General features: G+C 38.7%; 1 protein-coding gene across 1 annotated transcript in view; it reads left to right on the top strand.

The window, feature by feature from the left end:
* Positions 1-23,853, top strand: part of LOC140070785 (ovochymase-2-like) — a 53,618-nt gene that overhangs the window by 21,507 nt on the left and 8,258 nt on the right. The window contains exons 9-20 of the mRNA XM_072117690.1: positions 262-402; positions 1,904-2,140; positions 2,843-3,028; positions 6,935-7,044; positions 7,908-8,008; positions 10,128-10,405; positions 10,507-10,670; positions 11,595-11,781; positions 13,680-13,898; positions 15,746-15,886; positions 17,630-17,866; positions 23,252-23,434. Coding sequence (XP_071973791.1) covers positions 262-402; positions 1,904-2,140; positions 2,843-3,028; positions 6,935-7,044; positions 7,908-8,008; positions 10,128-10,405; positions 10,507-10,670; positions 11,595-11,781; positions 13,680-13,898; positions 15,746-15,886; positions 17,630-17,866; positions 23,252-23,434 — 2,184 coding nt within the window. The remainder of the gene's footprint in view (positions 1-261; positions 403-1,903; positions 2,141-2,842; positions 3,029-6,934; positions 7,045-7,907; positions 8,009-10,127; positions 10,406-10,506; positions 10,671-11,594; positions 11,782-13,679; positions 13,899-15,745; positions 15,887-17,629; positions 17,867-23,251; positions 23,435-23,853) is intronic.

The raw sequence follows: 23,853 nt of genomic DNA, 5'->3' as shown, positions 1-23,853 counted from the left end.
GTGCTTTACAGATTAATAATTTAATGTAAATAACTTCTGGTATTAGAATTAGTTTATTGGAAGGTTTTTGACCAATTCATTATTTTGAATAATTTAGGTTATTTTTGTGGTCATATTTGTGGTTTAAATGCATTTTAGACATAACGATCACTGTTCTATGTCCTGTCATCTATGTCCTGTCTAATATGACAAGTCACTTGCCTTTTTGATAAGATAATAGAGCCCCCAAGATGTCACAGTAAGCCTTGTTTGTAATTCCAGGTAGCTACTGTGGATTTTTGAAGCCTCCAGTGATTATTAGCTCCAGCAATCAGCTTTTCCTGAATTTCACAACAGACAAAGTGAATTCTGATAGAGGATTTGAAATAAAATGGGAAGAAGTTTATCCTGATGATATAGAAGGTAAATTATTGGTAAAGATTGTATAACTGCATAACTGTATAGCTGCAACTGTATAACTATTCATGTTTGCCACATAGTTTAGGGATACAGACCATTTTCATGGAATACTTTATGAAAACATGTAATCCCTGTTCCATACGATAGCTGCTGGTCAATGGGCAGACCACTAGCAACCAAATACTTATCCCTTATCTGAGTATCGTAGTAGATTAGGCAAAGGACAAAGCCTAAAATGGCCTCCAGCACATGGCACTTTTTTTTTAATTTTTCCATGCTTAACTTCCAACAGATTTTTTTTACAACTTTTTTTATTTTTATCTGATGTGGGCATATGAGGGCTTGTTTTTTGCTGTAAGATTAGAATTTTCCAATGGGTTAATTTCTAGGGTAACAATAGCAAATGTCTAAAAACTCTTTACCCAGTATAGTATAAAAAACATGATAAAAATATTATGTTAATACGATAAAAGTAAGTACATGTTTACTGTACATGTTTACCAAACTGTATTTCATTTATCCCTGGTTTCTGCTAAGTGTATGCTCTGGGAAGTCCACAGTGATTTAACTGTCCTCATAAGAACAGTTAAGTCACTTGGGAGCCATCCTGAATAACTGGCTACTACTGATGTTCATTCTTCCTGATGCTTTCAGGGGGGGTGGGGGTGGATGGAACAGAAGGACCCTTTTATACCTCCTCTCGTAAAGATACATCAGGAATCTACCCAACCTATCCTTACAATTGATGATAAGAAATACTAAACGAACATAGCCTTCATAGCCTGCAGAGCAGACTATATGCAGAGACATCTAGATTAAGGCTTTTGACCTAAACATGCTTAAAGAGGGTGTTAAGTTTGTGGTGTGACCTGGTTTCTTTATTTAGATTAAATTGAGGGAAAAAACAGCGGCACTCCATCGTAATCCAGTGAATCAAGTGTTCTCTCTATTCATCATTAATACACGCAATGTTTCGACACTCAGTCTTTGTCAAGCAAAACATTGCATGTATTTCTGATGAAAAAAGAGAACACTCGATTCACTGTATTACATCACTGTTTCACACTTCTTGGACCCATGAAACTGGGATCTTTCTGCTGCAAACACCCACCACAAGGTAAGCATGCTCAGACTAAGCAAATTTGGATACTGTCTCAAAGTTTCTTATTCAGATTAGAATTACATTCTAGAACAAAGCCTGTAGTTTATGTATTTTATGGCTTAAACTCTTTTTTTGATTTGGGTATCAAGTCATTTAACTTATGTGCAAATTGAAGTTGAAGGTGAAACAAGGTCATCAAAGGAAGCCAGTTAAAGCCTCTGAGATTTAGATAATATAGTAGAAAGCGGATTACCTGAAAAACACTCACAAACAAGGGGAGAACATAAACATTTGCCCTTGGATATGTTATACATAGTGTTGGTTTGGTTTACTGTTCAAAATGGCTCATTTTATAGATTACTGTAAAAAAATTATAGAAAATGAATATATTTCATTTTACAGAAATTCAGTCATGTGGTGGTGGCTTCACCGAAGAGAGTGGCGTGATGAAATCCCCGAATTGGCCTAATAATTATCCACCCAATAGATTGTGTGTATGGCATCTTCAAGTACCTGAAGGGAAAAAAATTACTGTTAATTTCACTCATTTTGACTTGGAAGATACAGACCTAGTAACTAGGCTGTGTTATGATTATGTGGCAGCATATGAAGAAAGCTCTGGAGTGAACATTAAATATGGTATGTTATTGTGGCTGTTGAAGTCACTAGTAAATGTATAGGATCTACTAATAGTATTGACTCATGGCACCAGGTATGAATTTATAGTTTTATCATAGGTAGTTGTGCAACATTCTGAGAAGCTCATTATTGGAAAAATTAAGTTACATTAAAGCAAAAATAAATTTGCACATGGATTCTTTCTATCTAAATCTACAGTATAAATGCTGAATCTGAGTTTATTCTTTTGAGCAGAGCTGGAGAAACTTAGAATAGAGTCTTTGGGGGATATTTATCAGGGCCACTGTGCCACGTCAGTGGCGTAGAAGCCCTTAAATAATCGCAAATGCTAGCGCAGGACGTCCTGCACTGCGCAGGACCCCATCATGAGTGCTGGCGTATGATAAATGACCCCCTTAGATTTTGTATTACATTTTTTTTGTTTTTAGCTGTCAGATTATTTATGAATATCAGCATTTTTTATAAAACAGAGTGTTTATAAAACACTTTCACTGCATTTTTTGGATTCTTTTCTTGTGAGGTTTTTTATTGATTGTGCAAAATTTGTTAATAGGGGTGTAAAATATGCTGTTCTTTTGTCATATTGTTTGTAACTTTTGTTTTGTAAAGAATAAGAAAATAATCAATATTTTTCCTTGAAAATACTATTGTTTGTATTATTTATTTTACATGTCATTAATGTTTCTCTTCATTTTTCTGTAGGTCCATTCTGTGGCGTTAATATGCCAAATAGAATCACAAGTCAGAGTAACACCCTCTCAATCCGATTCTACAGTGACATTTTCACTGAGTCAAGAGGCTTTAGAGCATACTGGACCACTAATCCCTTGCAAACACCTCCAACAGAACCACCTCCACCCCCGAATCCATGGGACAGCATAGAAATAGGTATTAAAAATTGATCAATGTGAACATGTTTCTTTTGAACAAAAATATACTGGACTATAAACGCAAAAATAAGGGAAACCCAGAAATCAATATAAAAATATCTTTTATTAAATCACCAAAAACTATTAAAACATACACTAAGAGTAAAACACACAGAATGAACAGGACTACTAACAGGTCATATGGAAAAAAAAAAACTGCCACAATGTTGAACCCTAGAGCAGAGTAAATCCCAACTACATACAGGCTAACACATACCTAGCATAAATACAGAGAAATAACAAATGCAAAAATAATAACAAATTATTGTAAACAGACCATAGAAGCCGACCCCGACCCTTGTTTCACGTAAGATGCTTTGTCATCTCTCATCTGCTAGGTATATGTTAGTCTGTATGTAGTTGGGATGTACTCTGCTCTAGGGTTCAACATTGTGGTAGTTTTTTTCCCCACATACATTCATTCAGTGTACACCATGATTTGTTAGTAGCACTGTTCATTCTGTGTGTTTTCCTCATTTAAGTGTATGTTTTTCATACTTTTTAGTGATTTAATAAAAGATATTTTGTATTGATTGCTGGGTTTCCCTTATTTTTGGGTTTATTCTTTATTGTGGGAACTTGATTTATTTTTCTGGGGTATTGTTTCTCCGTTTTCCAGCATTTATATAGGTGTTTATAATACTGGATTGGATTAATTCCCCCTGTGGGTTGATGCTGGTCATACAAGCGTTTCATAGTGCTCAGTTATGGGTATCCATTGCTTTCAGTGAGTGCCTTCAGTCCTCCGTTCTTAGATGTGTTTTATTCGTAAAGATATCTGTATAAGTGTAACATGCTTTAATGGGGCACACATTACAGAACAGATGTGAGTAATACTCCAGTGGTAATCCTACAGCCATTCCACATGCATCACAAACCAGCTGGAATCGGCAGCTTTTCGATGTATATAATACCACAGCTGGGGGATAGAGGTTAATCTTTGCATTGTAAAGGTTGATTTTCACACCAGTGATATTTGTTGTGGGATTGGCATACAGTAAATGCCATATTCTATAATGCTAGTGTATTATTCCACAGAAATTCTATGCAGCAAATCCACATCTAAAATTCTTACATGCAGATTTTACGCACAGATGCAGCATGGTACACTAGCATTATAGTACAGTAGGAAACCATTAAAATTAGGATACCATTAAAATCAAGCATGATAAACCAGGAACACTTACTCATAGATCCAGGTACTGTGACTCTGGTAATCTCCTTGTATCTGTTATCCATGGCCTCCTTCCTTCTAAAATAAACTTAAAATTATGCTAATGAGCCTGAAAGGCTACTGGGGCAGTACCCAGAGCACCTCCGTGCTTAAGATTCACAGGCTATTACAATGTGCAAGGAGCTCTTCAACATGTGCTGGAACTTCCTGTACTGCATGGAGAATACATCATGCGCAGGGAGGGGGAAGTGCTGAGGGAGCAAAAGACTGGGTTATTCAGTCTAAGAGTGAATTTGCTCAATGTGGAACATAAAAAAAAATTATAATGTAATTTCACTTGTGCGTCCTTGCAGATTTTAGCATGCAGGGGTTTTTTTTATATATTTTTACATTATGGTCTATTGGAGAGTCAAAATCTGCTTCAAATCTGCATCAAATCCACCTTATGATGCATATTTGATGCAGAGTTTAGCTTGAAATTACATCAAATCAGGTGAAACAAAAGAGGTACAAAACCGCATGTGGAAAACACATATAAAAAAGTGATGCATATAAAAAGTGATGCTGCTTTTCATGCACATTTTCTGCCTGACAATCCTAAATGTTTGCAGATAGCCTAAGGATGACAATATTGCTGTGTAAACCCATGTGCACAAGTTGAGGATTCTGTAAGGCTGTAAATCCTGAATTGGCTACAATTCCTATGAGAATAGAAGTGATTGGGGCAGATTTATCAAGTGTCTGAAAGTCAGAATATTTCTAGTTGCCCATGGCAACCAATCACAGCTCAGCTTTCATTTTACCAGTGCTCATGAATATTTTAAAATATTCATGAGCACTGGTAAAATGAAAGCTGAGCTGTGATTGGTTGCCATGGGCAACTAGAAATATTCTGACTTTCAGACACTTGATAAATCTGCCCAAATATGTTTAATGTGGTTGTGGATGCCATTCTATAAAGAATCTAAATAATGCTTCTACATAATAGTCCACATACCAATCTGTGACAGAAATCTGATTACAGGATATCTGCTACAGATAATTAAAGAAAAAAATCCATGGGGTAAATCCATTAAATCTGCACCTTCTGAATGTATACTACAATACCCATCATTTATTATTACACTGTACACCATAGACACAATTAGATTATGCAGTGGCCTAGTTATGCATGTCAGGTTTTGGTAGCAGAGAGAAACTATATAACCCAGATCCATGGTTCCCTTCATGCATTCTCAGTCCCTTGAGGTTAGGGCTTCATGGAGAGTAATCACAGATGGTTAACCACTGAGCGATAACCAGCTGTGATGTACAGTAGGAGCACACAGAAGAGAAATAAACAAATCTTACCTAAAACTAAAACCCAGTCTGCAAAAGTGTGGACCAGTTCACATATCCAATGCTTCTTTTTTATAGATGTCCATTGTCCCTTCAATTACACTTTCTGGTATTTTGACACAAATAATAATGCAGGCTGCTGCCTCATGACACCCCCCCCCCCCAAAAAAAAAAGAAAAAACAACTGAAGCATGGGAAAAGATAGCAAAAAATAACTTAAAATTGAATAGATGGATGCAGATGGGCTTACTGAAACCCATAAGATTAATATAAAACAATTAAAATAACTGTAAAGTAATGTGTTCATTTAAATGGATGTATATAAAAGTAGCAACTAAAATAACTGACACAGCCTTTTTTTTATACATAAAAATGGCCACCGCAATTTTTTTATGCATCTGAAACATGGCCCCAGTGACTTTAATAGGAAATACACCTATGTATCTGCTCACCACATTTCTCAGCACACCGTGAACAGGCCGTCAAACCGCAACATAGCAAATAGAAAAATGTTTTTGTGGTAGGTCTCTCCACAGAAGTTTATGGGAGTACAAAAAAGCGCGTACATTTGGTGTTGTCCACCGTATATATGGCTTGTTTTTGTGGTGAGTTGCCCAGGAAACCAGGTCACGTAGGTGCCAGCCGACCGTAAATTTTTGCGGATATACCCAGAAAACGGCTGCAGAAACAGGACCGCTAAAACACGATGAGCAATTAATTTCATTTAAAGCTTAAGAAAAGAAAAATTGGTGAATTTATTATGGAAAAGAAACACAGGAATAGACACACGGTCCATTAAAAAAACATCAACATGAATTGATTTCCTAATAAGTATTCAATTTAATGCAGCCATGTGCTGTCCGCTAAGAAAAAAGCCAATGAACACATGATTTTCACAGTCATGCGAAAAATTCCTGAGCCTACTACACATTGTGGGTTTAAGGGTGCTTCCATACATGGCGTTTTTGGTCCGTTTTTAAGCATGCGTTTTCAGCTCGTAAAAAAACGCATGTGTTTTTGACCATTTTTGTTTATTTTTTCCCAATTATCTTCAGAGATAAACAGGTTGTAAGCAGTCAAACGCATGTGTTTTTAAGCTGAATGAAAACGCATGCTTAAAAACGGACCAAAAACGCCATGTGTGGCATCACTCTTAAATGTTTGATATCAATTATTGCCACAAGATTTGTCTAAATGATTTACTCAAACTATTCAAAAAGTAGACACATTAGTGATCTGTGTGGTTTTAATTGACATGCTGCAAAGGTTTCTGCAACAAATCCACTAACAATAATAAAAAGAACATAAGTTTGTGAATTTGCAAAAATTTATGGTCCTTTTTGTTTTTCTCAGAATGGCCAAAAAAGTGTGGACTTCCAACTTTCCCTCCCCAAATAAATACTAGAATTGTTAATGGAGAACCTGCTGTTCCTCACACCTGGCCTTGGCAAGTGTCCATGCAGGTAAGATATATATCATAAGCCTAAAACACAATGGGGCACATCTATCAGGGCCTCTGCACAAGCCCTAGCTTATTGCTAGCATTTGCAATTATTTAGCTCTCTCCACCACATTTACACCAGTGGGGCGTGAAGGGTATGAAGGAGCATGAAGGGGAGTGAAAAGGGGGGGGCGGAGGCGCAGCCGGCCGGGAGTGGGCCGGTGCGGGGCATTACTGTCTTCACATCCGAGCACTTGCTGCAGCTGGCAACTTTTCACATGATTCGCTGGCTGTGTTTATTTCTGGCTGGCGTAGAAATAAATGCTGCGCACCAACCCGCCGGATACATCAAGAGGTAGATGTGAAGATGGAAGTAGTAACCAGTTTGCCAGCCCCCATTTCTTTATATGATCCCATAGAATCTAACTGAACAAGAATGTGATCAATTTATTTATTTTAATTTGACAATATATTTACCATCAAACGTTTACTATTACCATTACCATCACTATTTATGAACTACTTTGAAGTGTTTTTTAAGGTTTACCTTATCAGTTGTCAGGTGTGTGTGTGTGTGTGTGTGTACAAAAATAACACGACTTAAGGTCATTATGTGACATTTTATCTTCATATTTTGTAACTCTCATTTCTGCACTCCACATATAAAAATTGCTGCTCAAAATGTAGCAAACATGTATGACATGGCATGTCCCAGGTTTTCAAATCCAATGCCTGTGTTGTTAAATTGTCAAACATATTCAGCTGTTTATGCAAATTACAAATTAATGAAGTTTGGGAAATATACATAGAAAAACATAGCTACTCTGAACATACTCTTACTGTTCATTGCAAACTTATTGATTGTTAATGTGACTTTATTTGAAGGTGTGGCCAAGTTCCCGTAATGAAACCATTTTTTTCCACACATGTGGAGGTACACTCATCCACAAAAACTGGGTTCTCACTGCAGCCCACTGTTTCATTAAGTAAGTATATCATTCATTTTGAACAAGACAAGGATCCTTTCCCACAACAGTGACCAGGTTTCAGAAATATGATACATCTGTGGGACACATTTCCCAGTATGACCAAAGCTGTAAGGAAAGAACTCAAAGCATGGCTACACTAAATAGTTCTGACATGTTGCTGCAGTTACTTTACTTACTTTAAAAGGAACCTGTATCCCTGCCCCTCCCCCAAAAACCCCATACAGTACTTTTATTCAGCAAATGGTGTTTTTATGTGTGGCAAGTGTTGCATTATTCCTCTAAAAATACTTTCCTTAATTCCCTCTCAACCCTAGGATAAAGTCACAGAGGCGGGCAGATCAATCATGCAGTCAAGCTAGCCCATTAAGCAGTCAAGCTTCCTCTTGGCCATTTTTACTTTCAAAATCACCCCCCTAGCTTGAACGTCACAAGCTTCTATGCACACACATGCACAGTGGAGAGCAGACCCGACTGTCAGCTAGCCAGCCTTCTTATGGCGTGCAGGTCTCAGATAAAGATTGGACACTAAACTGGCGCATGTGAAAGAAGTATTGGCGTTGGCGCTAGTGAGTGGTGTTGGGAGTGAAAATAGCTTTGAGAAGGTGAAATAGATTGACTGCATGGTTGAGTTCCTCTGCCCCTTTGATGTAAGTGAATTAATAGAAGTCCTTTTTTGGATGAATACTTCAATATTTTACACATATAAGAACACCATTTTAAAATGTGAAAACTGCCAAACAAGATACTGTGTGGAGTTTCATGGGGGAGCAGAGGTCATAGGTCACATGTGGGGAATTACAAATACATGCCTCAGTTGGCCCTGGCTGTGACCAACAAACTGGTCTAATGGTCCAATGGATGTGTTGTTATCTTTTAAATTATTAGTATTATAATTTTTTGGCTTGCTAAAAAGCTTAATAATTGAGTCAAATATAGCGAACAACATTAGTCATTCAATTATGTAAAAATTGTCAAATGCATTAATATCCTTAGTTGATAATTTGCATGTAATGCTAATTTGAATGTGGATTTTGAAGGACTGGATAAATCTTCTAACATAGGTACACTACAATGTTGGACATTGTGATCCATAGCATTTGTAATTGTTGTTACTTAAATATTTGTTTCTTTGCTTTGTTTTTATATTGTACTTAGAGGATCACTTTGTTAGGTAAGGAGTTATAAGCAAACAGGGGTTATGGAACAGATTTGCAAAACTTTATATTTTCTATGGCATTCTACAATTGGTATGTCATAGGTGCTCCCGCGACCCATATCGCAGGTCGCGGGCTCACCCGTGTCCCCCCATGCCCGCTGGCCCAGCCCATCCCCGTCCCCTAGGGTGCATGGCCACTGGCTTCAGGAAATTTAAAGGGCCAGTGCACCGCTAATTGGCGCTGGCCATTTCCAAGAAGGCTATTTAAATCTGCCTCTCCCATAACACCCTGCCGGATTTTCGTGCCTTAGAGAAAGCTTTGTCTGATGCTCTGCACTATTATTGTGATTTCCGTTGTGACCCTGGTTCCGTTCCTGACTACGCTCCTCCGCTGCCTGCCTTGACATATTGCTATGTCCCGACTCTGATACCATGCTGCTCGTGCTGACCACCTGCCTGTCCCCGACACCTGCCGAACGTACCTGCCGAACGTACCTGCCGTTCCTGTACCTCGACCTCACCTTCCACTGCGGACAAGTCACGCCTGTGGAACGACCTGGTGGTACCACGCTACAGCAAGACCATCCTGCTTTGTGTCTGGCTCTGGTGAAGACTGGGTGCCACCTAGACTCCGGTCACAGGTGTTGGCTTGTGTCATCGTCCGCGGTGGTTCAGAGGATCCACTAACTCCGATCCTGACATGGTATAATTAAAATAATAGATTTAAAATTGTTGCTTCAGTTACCACAATTGTATTCATACCATCATACCATTAGACATCTACCATTTTTAACACCATGAATTTTTCTAACATGGTATTGTATTTATGATATTGTTGTATTTTGTATAGTCAGTTTATCTTCAGTTTAGATGTGTGGATGTTTTACATTTTCTGTCAATTTTGAGATTCTCTGCTTTAACTTTATTTAACCTTTTAAATCTAATATTTGACATATTCAGTTATGCAGATGAATTGTATCGCTGGCAAATGTGTCTTGGGAAACATAACCTGACCCTGGTTGAACCCAATGAAAAATGCTTCAAAATTCTTGGTATCTACCGTCATGAAGGATTTGTCTATCCGGAAATACCAGCACTAGAGTTTGACATTGCTTTGGTAAAGTTAGACGGAGAAGTGGAGGCCAATGAATATATTGATTTTGCTTGTCTGCCACCACACAATCAAGTTCTTCCTGAAAGTTTTCGCTGTCATGCAACTGGATGGGGAGATGAGACAGGTAATGATATCATAGTACAGATAACATATAATATATATATATATATATATGTATACTATCTTAATGGTAGATAAGGAAATATGTTATTTTATTTTATGCAGGAAATTCATTAGCACCAAAGGCTGCTGAAGGATTAAATCAGGTGGCATTACCAGTTATTTCATATGAAGTCTGCAAAACACCCCAATATTGGTGGTTTCAAATTAAGGAATCTATGATCTGTGCTGGCTATGTTCTTCCAGATGAATTGAAGTCTGTGTGTCAGGTATTTTCAGTTATTTGTAAATTATACATAAATAAAATGCAAAATATGTACCTGGCCCCCCAACCATAAAGTATCATGTGTAATCGAGGTTTATTTATATGGGGAACACCTAAGGCGTCTTGCATCTTCTGCTCATCTCCACTGAAAGCTGTGATTTTAAAAGTCAGTGTCCTTAAAATAAAGATGTTAGAATGTTGAATTAAAAACATTAAAACACCATTGAGCCAGGTTGGAAATACAAAAAGATGCTGAATGAAAATATGATTTAAAAATGTATTTTAAAAAAAACTAAAAAATAGTGTGTGAACTCCCAATTAGGGATAGGTCATCAAAATCAGACCAATGTGGATACAACACCATCAGGAAGCAGAACCATACAACTGACAGCTCCATGTAGTCATTAGTGGCCTTTCATACTTACTATAACTCACCTTCCAATTACATAAATTCTGTATTGTGCCATTATTATGTTATTTTTCTTAAAATGTATGATCAAATGGACAACTGGGAATTACTGTCCATCACATGTAATTGTCTGCTAAGTCTATCATTGGAAGGACATTTTTTAATGGATATTAGAAGTATTTAAAACAATAAACATGTAATAACTATAACAGATACTTATTACAGTTCAGGTTTATCAAAGAAAGCAAATAAAACAGCTGAGGGACAAGGAAACCCACAGAGCGGGCAACATATTTGGGACACAGCCCCATAATGAAGTGTAAATCAAAAGGTACAATGCGCTTGAGCAGGTGTCCCGATTGCCTCCAACATATATAAACAAGGAGGAACTGAAAAACCAAATAAACGGGGGAAAGGAGGGGGGGAGTAGCTCAACATATCATTATGAAAGCCTGTCTTATCAATTATAATTAGAATATCATAAAATTTGAATTCATGTCTTTATTTTCAATTCCTCAGGGCGATTCTGGGGGACCCCTTGTTTGCCCCTCTTCTACTAACAGCTCAATCTGGGAAGTTCATGGAATCACCAGCTTTGGACCTATCGGCTGTATTATGGACAAAAAACCCAGTGTTTTCACCCGTTCATCTGCTCACCTTGATTGGATAGATTTAATCATTAAAAAGGATCTCTATGATACCTACTGTAAGTGCTCCTTTAAATGGATTTGTTATATATTTTGATACAAATTTTTAAAAATTTCATAGTGTGTGCCAATAATTGGGACTTTTCTAATCCTTACACACTAAAAAACTGATGTTCATGGAATGATAAATTGAACCTGTGTTGGAGAAGTTAGCTTCAGGGACATGTCTTTCAAAATTTCTGTGGAATATCCGTAATAGACGTTCCACAACCAATTTTACGGCAAAAGCTAGCCAAAAACTGGAAGTAAAGGAGTTCTGAAATTGGCGTATCTGATTTTTTAACTCCTTCTAGACATATGACGTAATAGTATGTCACACGTCAGGTGCGGGTGCATGGAGAGGGCTCATGGGCTAAGCCCTCTCCATAGCTGGTAACACTGGCAATCGGTGCTAGCACAGCTTTGCCAGCACCTTCAAAAAATTGGTGGCGCATGGGTGCCACCATCTTGGCAAAGATCATCGCTCCCCATGACGTCATTGGGGGGCGGCAATCAGTCGCCATGACAGCCTTGGGTCTTCCAAAGACCCAAAGCTTTCTCATTTTAAACCATTGATTACAATGTGGGATAAGGAGGAAAATCCCCATTACCTTGCAAAAGCTCAGGGTGAGCTGATGCAGGGCCTCCCAAGTGCCTCCATTTTTACATGGAAATAACTAAATATTTCTACCATCAGGGTCGGTGCCAGCACTGGGCATAACTGGGCAAGTGCTGGGGTCCAGAGCTCCTGGGGGGGCCCACATAAGGCTGTACATAAGAAACCTGAGAGGTTGAGGGCGGCTGTATCTAATGAATCCACAGATAATGAGGGGAGATTTATATAAAATGACCATGAGGGGGCTGTATATGAAATAACCATGACAGGGGCCTACTGAAACCTGGAGCCGGCCCTGTCTACCATGCAAACTGTTTAATAATTTAATCCCACTGTAGGCCTTGGACCCACATAGTATTGTTAACCCACCTGTTGGTAACTTGAAGCAGGTTATAGTGACAACATAGTAGATTGGATTTATACAGATCCCAAATACATGCTGTGATTTCTAAATCTGCAACATTAATGATTTTATGCTTCAGATTTGGAATATGCAGCATGTTCAAAGTGCAAATAATGAAATCCATGCCTATGCTTGTAAGCCTCTGTCAGGTATTTTATGATGTGGTCAAAAATTGCTGCAAAATGTCCACTGTTGACACTTCAGAATTCCATCATACATGTTCTCAGTATAGATGGGGTTTTTTTTGGAACACAATGGGGCAGATTTATCAAGCTGTCTGAAAGTCAGAATATTTCTAGTTGCCCATGGCAACCAATCACAGCTCCCATTTAAAATATTCATGAGCACCGGTAAAATGAAAGCTGAGCTGTGATTGGTTGCCATGGGCAACTAGAAATATTCTGACTTTCAGACAGCTTGATAAATCTGCCCCATTGTCAGCACATGTGTAGCATTTCATTACAAGGGTTATCTGACATTAGATAAAAAATATTCAGTGGCTGGAGGGGCTGTACAAAAAATAAATCTGTACTTACCTTTTCCGGCACTCCTGGTACAGCAACTTCCACCCGCCAGGGGGCAGAAGTTGTTGGCGCCAAGGTGCTGTGCCCCTGTAAACAAACAGTAGCACGGCACAGAGGGATGGCAGCTCAGGACACATGGAAAAGTTAAGCAATTAATTGCAATTAAAGAAATTGCAATTAAAGATAATCTAAAATTTATTATAAAAATGTAAGATGATCACCAAAATATCCGCACAAAGAGATAACAGTATCTGCATTTTCTACAAATTGATTTTACACACATAATAATCTTTTCAACTGCTGCTGAGTATTAATATACTCCATATAAATATGTTTTTGGAAATGTGTAAAGAAAATTGTTTTTTTAATCTCCAGCATCTGGCTGTGGCAGTGCCAAGGACCTCAGTGACAGAAAAGGACAGTTTACATCTATGCAATATCCATCCACATACAGTAATAACGCTGATTGTATTTGGAATATTGTTGCTCCCGCTGATAAAGTCATTCATTTGCATTTTGAACGCTTTGTGCTTGAAGAAAGTAATTTCTGCAACAATGATAGGGTTGTGATATCAGATGAACTTGGCATAGTTGGTAAGTATTCTGATAATGTGTTAAAAAGTATATGTTTATGTATATTATTAAAGGGCTTTTCCCATGAATGAAAGTTAGGCCCTATCCATGGGATAGGGCCTAACATGCTGATCAGTGCTGAGACCCCCTTTTTCGCGATCATCGAAAGGGCTGCGCTCGGCCATCTCCGTCAGCTCCATAGAGATTAATGGAGCAGAACGGTCATGCACAGCTGTCTGCTCCATTAGTCTGACAGAGCAACGAGGACCTAACATTCGTTTGTGGGAAAACCCCTTTGAGACTAATTCATCAAAGAAAAAAGAAACATTGCAATTAATTACAAAAAACTTATTAACAATAATAAACAAACAATCAAACCTTAAAATAGCCAAGGTAAGGCTCATTTTACACTACCTTACCTCCGTTCCTCCCCTCAGTTAAAAAAGTAAAGAATGGAGGTTTAACGTATTAAAAAAATCCCATTGACATCAATATAAATTTATGACATCTGTTATGTTCTGTTTAGGCAGGGATCCGTTATCAATGTGTTTTTTTGGACAGAGGCTACAGTACTTTTCCTCCGTTTGAAAAAAAACACATGGATTACTGATCCATGCCAAACTGACCATAATGGATGACATGAAATTTACATTCATTGTAATGGGAGTTTTAACTGATACGTTAAACCTCCGTTAAAAGAAATCAACCACCGAAAATAACAAAAGAATGCTAGTAATACTCACCTCTGCTTCTCTTCACCTCTTCAAACTTATAATTAGCGGCACAAAGCACTTTCTGGCCCTCTGGGCTGCTAATTATGAACGCCTTGGCACCTCCCTCTCCAATGCTAGGAGATGGCTCATGAGAAGTTTGAATTCAGGCCTCTCATGTGACATCACTTCACTCTCCCATGTCCTCATTTATTGAATGCCTTGGAATGGTTGGATAAATTAGTAAATCTGATGGTAGAGGTCCTTTAAGGTAGGTTAAGGGGATGAAAGGTCCTCTTTAGGTTTTTGTTTCAAAATTACGCTAATATAATACAACTAATAAAGAAGGTTCTCTAATGGCATCTTAGACACATAAGAGTGAAGTTGTGGTGTCTGGGTTCCCTAACAATTTCTGGTTTGTTTATTTTAATACCACATGTATAATTCAATCATCGTTAGTTTAGACCTTTTTTACATGGGCTGCCATTGTAGAAATGAGCATGCCTAAGACCACTGTGAGGCACCCGGGGTAGTGGGCCCACTGGACCAATGTGGACGATGAGGTAAACTGACACCTGGGAGTGGAGTCTAAGTCACAACAGGAAATCGCAATACAAGCACAGGGCATCAGACAAAGCTTTCTCTAAGGCTATGAGGCACAAAGATCCGGCAGGGGACACAGGAAGGGGCTGGATATTTAACAGAATTGGCAGTCGGACAGTGTCCATTAGCGGGGCACTGTCCCGTGAAATTTTACAGAGTCGGCGCGCGCACGCCATAATTGGCAGGGACGCACGCCGAGCCATGGGAGATGCCGCTGGAACCCGGAGAGGTAAGTGAGGTAGAGGGGCACTTGGGTCGCAGGGGCACCTGTCACCTGTAAATAAATTATTAGACCCTGAAGAAAGCTGATAACCAAATGCTTGTTAGTTTTTAACACAGGACAATGAGCTCAATTTATATGCTAGCATGTCTGTTTAGATATAAGAACTAGGAAAGTGCTGCCAACAATTATTGTATATGTATGATGAAGAAACCCTAATATAATTTGTCCTTCACCCTAATGCAGGTTTTATTAGTCTGTGTAAAGGCTCTGTAGACAGATACTAATAAACTTGTTTTGTTGTTGATTTTGCTTTATAAACTTTTGCTTTCTAGGTTCCCTCTGTGGAAACTATGTACCACATGATTTAGTTAGTTTCAGCAACAAGTTATCCGTGCACTTCATATCCAATAGCAGGTTGGTGGATGTTGGATTTGGTGCATCCTGGGAATTTGTGGATCCCAATTTAATACAAAGTGAGTTATAATATATTTCTGGATTTGTCATTTACCGTAAAGTAATAATTAAATTGATGCAGACTTTAAGGACTTTAAGTGGCGTTCTGCTTTTATGAAAATTACCTCAAATTACCAAGGCAGCACAGTAGAGATCTACTTTTTTTCCTTTTTCCCTTGGTCTAAACAACCAGGTTTTTTTTTAGCCATTGCAGGTTGTGGAGGCCATTTATACAGGTATAACTTCATAATTTGCATAAGATAATTCTACAGAGCAAGCCAATCTTAACATAGCTTGTAATGAATTAAGTATGTCTGATAAACATCACACTGATCTTCCTTTATCATTTTATTATAGTAAAAATTGTTGACTGATCCATCAAGTTTAATCTAGAATCCTACAACACTTATCCAAAGGAAGGCAAATAGATTGCCCCTCAGACTAAATAACCCCAAATTTAGTCATCTTTACTATCTGTACTGGACTGGCAATCTGGCAATGCATTATTGAAAAGACTACACATGCCAAATGTTCCAACCATTCTAGAATTATATGTTGCAGATGGGCACAAACCAAAATGGGTATTATTTTGAATATAACAATTCTCTAATCATTCTCTTATATGCTAAGAGAATTATATTAAGGATCTGCTGCCATCTAGTGTGAAAAAGAAAAGATGTTTGATGTTATTCATATGGTTCTATTTTTCATTAGACTTCTTTAAATCAGTTTACTAGGAACTACAATAAGATAACCTCATTCTTCCTTGTTGTGCTATCATGGCAACTAGGGCACTGGTGTGTCCAAGACATAATGTGACATAGGAAGATAGATCAGAGAACACTGATACATATACCACTCCATTGCTTGATGGTTACAATACAACTGTCTCAGTTATGAAGATTTATGACACTAAAGTGGGTGGTTTTACAGTACAACTTTCAGTAAACCGTCTACAGTCTTAAAGTCTTTAGATGCATGCAGTACTATGGTGTCAGTCAACAATCTTTTCTAGAGGTGTTTAACACCCTACATCACCACCCAGTGACAGAATTTAAATTTACGGCACATGTTCCAAGTAAAGCCCTGAACGCAGAGGGAGTAGAGACGGAGATACTTAATTGCTTAATTAAGTCTAATAAAGTATGACTCTTGCCTTTCTTATAGATTTATATCTGGGGCTCAAACCCCTAATCATTGTAAGGTGACTTTCAAATTAAATGAGTCTGTGTCCAGCGCTGGAATTGACTAACTTGAATGAAAAGACAAGACCTGTCCTTGCAGGAAGTTAGCAATAAGACTGATAAGTTTATTGAGGGACGGACATTTATAGAAAACCATAAAGCACTTGACATAAGGCGTGTAATTAGGAAAGCAGCAACTATAATTGGGTGTTCTCACCCAGGAAATGTAACACTATTGGATGTAAGCACACAAAGGAGTCTGATACTATTGGCTACATGCAAATACTGAAACTTCCCAGGTGTTCGCCTGGATACCTTCCTCTAGGTGCTGCTAGTGAGCACTAAGCCTTTGTTCAGAGAGGGAAACACCCAAACTTAGTTATCACTACACAAAGTTATATGAAATGAATGCTGAGTCTTTAAAATGTCCGACAGTACGTAAGATGGCGTCTGAGTCCAGTGTAATATCTTTAACACCTTTATTGGGAATACCAATTCTTCAATATTTTAAAGTAATAAATAATTTGACCTTGTAGGTCCATGTATTGGATTTCTTACAATACAGATGTATTTTTCCAGGCATTGCCGGTTGTGGAGGCCATTTCAACACTGACGAAGGAGATTTTATGTCACCAAACTGGCCAAATTCTAATTATCCAAACAGTAAAACATGCACATGGAAAATAACAGCTGACCCTAGCAAAACTATCCAAATTATCTTTACTAACATGAACCTACAGGCTGCAAACTTTACTGGAGCATGTCAGGATTACGTGGAAGTTTTTGATGGTGACAAACCTGGGGCACAAAAACTGGGTGAGTACCATTCTGAAAACATTATGTACAGTATAATACCCATCAACTTTAAGATTCTATTACAGCTGCTTCTATTTTGTGAAAGATCTATTTAGAAAGCTTTCTGCCTCCCTGGTATCTTCAACCAAATGGTCAGTGGGTATTGGAGTCAACTGATTACCAATCCTAAAAAGTAGTCATCAATATTTTTGACCCAGAAAAACCTTTTAAAATAAAATTTTTTATGCCACCACATAATATAGCATAGAAGCCCTACTAAAAACGTGAATACCCTCAGGTAGTGAAATACTTTCATTAGCTACTTACAATAAGTCTCTGCAGCAGATTTTATTGTATCTGTAAAATATGGCTCCCGCAACTATAAAAGCTTGGATCATAAATGACCAGTTTTTTATTCAAAACATTAAAGGTTAGTTATCAAACATTGGTGCTCATGCATCAGCATTTTATAATGTCATGCCCACTCCGACACAACTCGATACATCAAGAGAATGAGGCCTCTTGAAGTATTGAGTTTGCACAGCGTTTGTTTCTACCTGGCGTAGAAATATTCACCTTTGAATGTTTGCTTATTGCAGTTTGTACGCAGGCACAGGACAGGAACATCTAGCACTGGCAAACTGGCCTTTGTCCCTTTCCTTCATGGCCCTACATACCCTCCTGAAGGGGAGCTCCCGTAAAGAAGGAATTAACTGCAAGTACTAGGGGATCACTAGCATTTGTGATTATTTCAGGGCTTCTATCGCAGTATTCTAACATAGAAGTACTGATAAATAACCCCAAAGTGTCACAATATCAGCTGCCATCTAATTTCTTTTATTAAAGGCAATCTGTGCCTCCCCAGCTCCCCTCTCATATTTTGGCCCCTGCCCTGTCACATCCACCTCATAATGTGGCCCCTCTCATCTCACCTCATATTGTGACTCCTCATTCCCCCTTTATAGTGTGGGCTCCTTCATCTGCACCTCATATTGTGAATTCCCTCATCTGCCCCTTATATTGTGCCCCCCCCATCTGCCCCTCATAATGTGTCCCCCCCCATCTGCCCCTCATAATGTGTCCCCCCACATCCCCTCCTCATATTCTGGCCCTCTTGTCTCCCCCTCATATCGTGGCCCCTCATCTCCTCTTCATATGCCTCTGGCAGACTGTAATAGATGATGCTGAATGACAATTATGTGAGCTTCTTACAGGCTCCCAGCTGACATTGTAACTGATCAGTGCCCTCCAACCATGTCAAGTGCCAACGAGTGCCGCTCTTTTGGAAATAACATCCCACAAATGAATTTATCAAGGCGTACAGTGATCTTTTTTTATTTCAATAGTTTTTGTTAATTTTTCCAAGAAAACATAAGTTACATTAACATCTTACACATATCCATCAATTAGTCTCATACACCATTGTAATCTATTAATATCTATTAAATATATCTTTCCAATGGACTTGGAGTAAGGGACAGTCCCATAAAATGTGTTTCAAAGACCCTTTAAGGTTGCAACCTCTCCAGCAATGATCTGATATCCATGGAGACATAATGGGGCACATTTACTAAGGGTCCGAACGCAGCGCTTTCGTCGGGTTTCCCGATTATTTCTGTTTTGCGCCAAATTGCCCCGGGTTTTTGACGCACGCAATCGGATTGTGGCGCACCGGGGCCGGCTTGCATGCGACAGAAATCAGGGGGGCGTGGCCGTTGGACAACCTGACAGATTCGGACAAACCGCAGAATTTAAAAAAGGAATTGTGTCGCAAGATCAAGCACTCACATGCACCAGGAAGGAGCAGGTGAACTCCGGCGGACCTCAGTGCAGAAGCAACGGATGGAGGAACTCGGGCACACGATCTTAGTGAATCGCGCCGGAACCGAATCCTTATCGGACAATGCACCGCGGGATCGTGATGGGACCGGGTAAGTAAATCTGCCCCAATATGTAACAGGTGTTTTGTAGATATATCTTGGTAGCTTATTCGATATGTGAGCTATACTACAGGGATTTATGGGTCAGGAGTAGTGCTTTGCACCATTTTTCTTCAGAAATTGTAATCCCTAACTCTTTTTCCCAATGGGTGTGATTTGCAAAATTCCATGTTTTGGGTAGTTAGGATATATAAGGTTTTAAACAGGTTTTGCAAGTTCCAATACATTCAAGGGTATGGGGCTTACTAACAAAGGGTCCTGCGGCCGCATTTCCGTTGGTTTTTTTCAGATTTTTCGGGAGTTGCACCGCCGGGACAGGGATTGAGAAGGGCATTGTGTCGCACGCGATCGGATTTCGGCGCATTGGCGCCGGGCTTTCATGCGCCAGAAATCGGGGGTGGGCCGTTGGACGACCGATGGATTCGGACTGAGCTAGGGATTTAACATTTAAATTGTGTTGAAAGACAATGCACTTACATGCACCAGGAAGAAGAAGGTGAACTCCGGCGGACCTGAGAGGGGAAGCGACACATGCAGGATATCAGGCGACAATCTTAGTGAATCGTGCTGGAGTCCATGATCGTCGGAAAACGAACAGAGGGGATCGCGACAGGACCAGGTAAGTAAATGTGCCCCTAGATTTTTTGTAGAAATATCATTGGGAGTGCCCATTGTTTGGTGAACATTCATCCAGAACAGGAGTATATTCCTGCTTATGGGAATATGTTTGGGGGCAATGCAATATTCTGCAAGGGCGGCACAAAATAATGTTAGAGAGAGTGGAGAGGCCAGGAAACTCTCTATTTGTACCCAGGGAGGGTCAGAATCCAATAAATCTCACTTTGGAGAGATTGGGCATTTCTTCTTTTTATGCTAAGCAATGAGGTTCTAAGTTGTGTTTATAGAGTAAGTATGGAGAAGTGGTAATATATATACTCAAATGTAAAATTCTTGTCATTTGGCATTGGTTCAGTGAGTGTAATTGATACAGTGAGAGAAGGCCAAATTGTTTAATTATATCCATAGCGGCTGTTAGAGAAAAGTGTGTGTGTGTGTGGGGGGATGTCTGTCAATGTTAATATCACATTGTCTGCGTACAATGATATGCTATTAGAAATTGGAATTACAGGGACACCTTTAACATAAACGTATGGCCAGGGGTTCTACGTAAAGGACACAGATTAAAGGATGGGCTGAATACAGCGCACTGATGGCAGACAGAATGGTAGCTTTCATTCCCATCTTATTGAGCACTGAGAAGGCATATGACCAGCAAATAGGGTAAAATGCATTCTTTGCATCTAATGCTAACAGGACAGGGGGTGTTCTACATTTATCTAGAAGGTAGTTAAGGTTTAAAAGTCTGTGGGTGTTTTCATGTTTCTGCCTGTAACAAACCCTGTTTAAACATTATAAAGAAGAAGAGGTAAGTATTTAAATTAGCAGGGACATTAGGTTCCTTAACCAGTTTGCTGAGGGTTACTATCAATGCCTCCTGATTTTCTTTTGGAGATTCACTTTTAAGCAGGCCACTGATAGGAAATTGCAAAAGGGGGTTATGATAACATGTTTGGGGGAGAAGAGGTCATCTTATAAATTGTACAATGTAGAATAATAATTCCTATAGCATTTCGCAATTTTGGTAGGGGAAAATAATTTATCACGACCCTTAGCATGCAAAAGGTAGGGTATTTTAGACTACAGTTGGCGAGCTTTATGTCTTAAAGCTAATCAATTTCCTGCCTTTCTCACCTGACGTTCATAAACATGAAGTACGTAATGTTTTAATTTAATTGGTGCCTGGCTTTGGTGAGTTCTATTGCCAATTGGATCAAAGTCTTACAGGCTTATAATGGGGATGAGAGGTTAAAAATATATTACTTCACCATATAAAAGTGTACATCAGGGTGATCTCTTCTTTCGATCGCATAGCAACTGCCACATGATGAGATTTTATAATTTCTATGGTGTTGGATTGAACATGAGGCAAAGTGTCCCCATCTATAAAAAATAAGTTGATACATGAATGACTATTGTGAACAGGTGAATAAAATGAGAAATCTTAGCTCAGTTGGATCTCATTTAGGTGTCGAGGAACTGTCCATAGTGTGGTCAGGTACTATGTTAAAATCTCTAAGTATGATCAATTCTTTCAACCTGCTGCATCACGTAGTTGGCCTTTATTAGTGGCATATACCACTGCTATTGTATACATGTCCTTGTTTAGTAGGCCAAATACTATTATTATTATATTATTATATCTAAGATCCCATTTTCACAGGTGAAACTCACTGGGGGTAGTTCATCATTAAGCAGCTCCTTACTACAGTTCTAGGTCTATCACTGGAGTTCTGCTGAAGTCATATTCATTAAAGTGGATTTGGCCCTTGATAAATCTTCTAGGAGTGTCTTATGCTATGTGGGTTGTTTCCGACAGTCGCAATAATCATCAAAAGTCGGAGAAAATAGACCGGGGTAGGGAATGGAATGTTGCAAATAATGAATTCAGTCCAATTGTGAAAACTAGTCTATGTAAATAATTTTGTCTATGTCAAAGTGACACTGTCATATGTTCGTTTGGCACAATGGAAATTCGCAAAACAGCATTTGCTCCACAACTGCGCCATAACAATACCAAACATAAACAAAAAAAGCAATGATAAATTGCACAAAGACAAAGGAGTGAAGCTTCCAGCACTGGCTTGGTGAATCAAAAGGTGAAGTCCATAATAAAATCCAAATACTTTATTAGACCATGTTAAAAATTAATGATCAAAAAGTTTTCCATCATGATGTTAACACATTTTGAGCCCTATCCGCGGCTCTTAGTCACACATACCTATGTGTATCATGCACCTTTTAAGCCTAAATTGGAAGGAAATGGGAGGTGTAGTGACGTGAATTGGAGCACGCCCCTCATGACGTGCATGTGTGCTTGTAGAGTAAGTGTTCATTCAGCTTTCCATACAGCTGAGGGCTAGGGACATATACTTTAAAATTACAAGATGTGTGAATGAGTTAGTTGTACAGCTTTGCGTGACAGAACTACAAAGAAAGTGTAACATTTTATACATTACACAGTGCAGTGTGCATATAAAGGGTATAATTCCCTATTATGTTGTATGTATGTGCTTATGTTGTACTACTGTAGACATATATGAATGTACTATATGCCAAGACGTACATATGGTGTATGGTTATGGCTTTGAGGTGGTGAGTGCTGTCTACCTCATTGATGCTATTGGACAGCTGTCTGTTTGGTATGGGGAAGAGCATCACCAGTGTTTTTTTTACTGCAGTTACATTAAAAAGTAAGATAAATCCAGAACATGCAATATATGCTTCGGATCTGAATGTATCTAATATGCTGCTTTTTAAATTTTCAGAGTTTTGCCTAATAGACTGTCTATTAATATAATCTATGGGAAATGGGTAGCTCATATGTAACTTTTATTTGTATTTGTAGGCCACTACTGCGGTTTTACAATACCACCGACTCTACACACAAGAGGGAATACTGCTGTTATTACGTTTGTCAGCAATCATATTACCAATGCCAAAGGCTTCTACGGACATTGGAGAACTAATGCAACTAACATTATAAATGTTCCTCAAACGCCGCCCAAACCATGGGAAAATGTTAACATAAGTATGTTTATTTACATGTATCTTTATGGCTCATAAAACCTTAAACTCTTGAAGGTGTCAGACTAGAGTTTTACTTTTTAAAGGAAACCTACCATGAGGAATCTACCATTAGAAGTAGATCTGATGGTAGATGTCTCCTGCCTGCCTCTGCCCTTATCTGTAATTTAATAATCTTGGAACCGAACCTAACTTGTTAAACTTTATTTTAGTAATATGTAAATTAACTGCAGAGGCTACTGGTGCGTGTACTAACCTGGTCACCACTGGGAGCTGAGCGTAGTACACACCCAGTACCCTCGGCAGTTAATTTACACACTAAAAAACTTATTTTAGTAATAATTTAGTAGATTCCTCACGGTGGGTTTCCTTTTAATGTTTTAACATGAATGAGAGATTATTTGCAGACAGCAACCGGGTCCG

This window comes from Engystomops pustulosus, chromosome 1, assembly GCF_040894005.1.
Source record: "Engystomops pustulosus chromosome 1, aEngPut4.maternal, whole genome shotgun sequence".
Taxonomy (NCBI): Eukaryota; Metazoa; Chordata; class Amphibia; order Anura; family Leptodactylidae; genus Engystomops; species Engystomops pustulosus.
The sequence above is the reverse complement of the archived record's forward strand: the minus strand, read 5'-3'. Positions and strand labels throughout refer to the sequence as shown.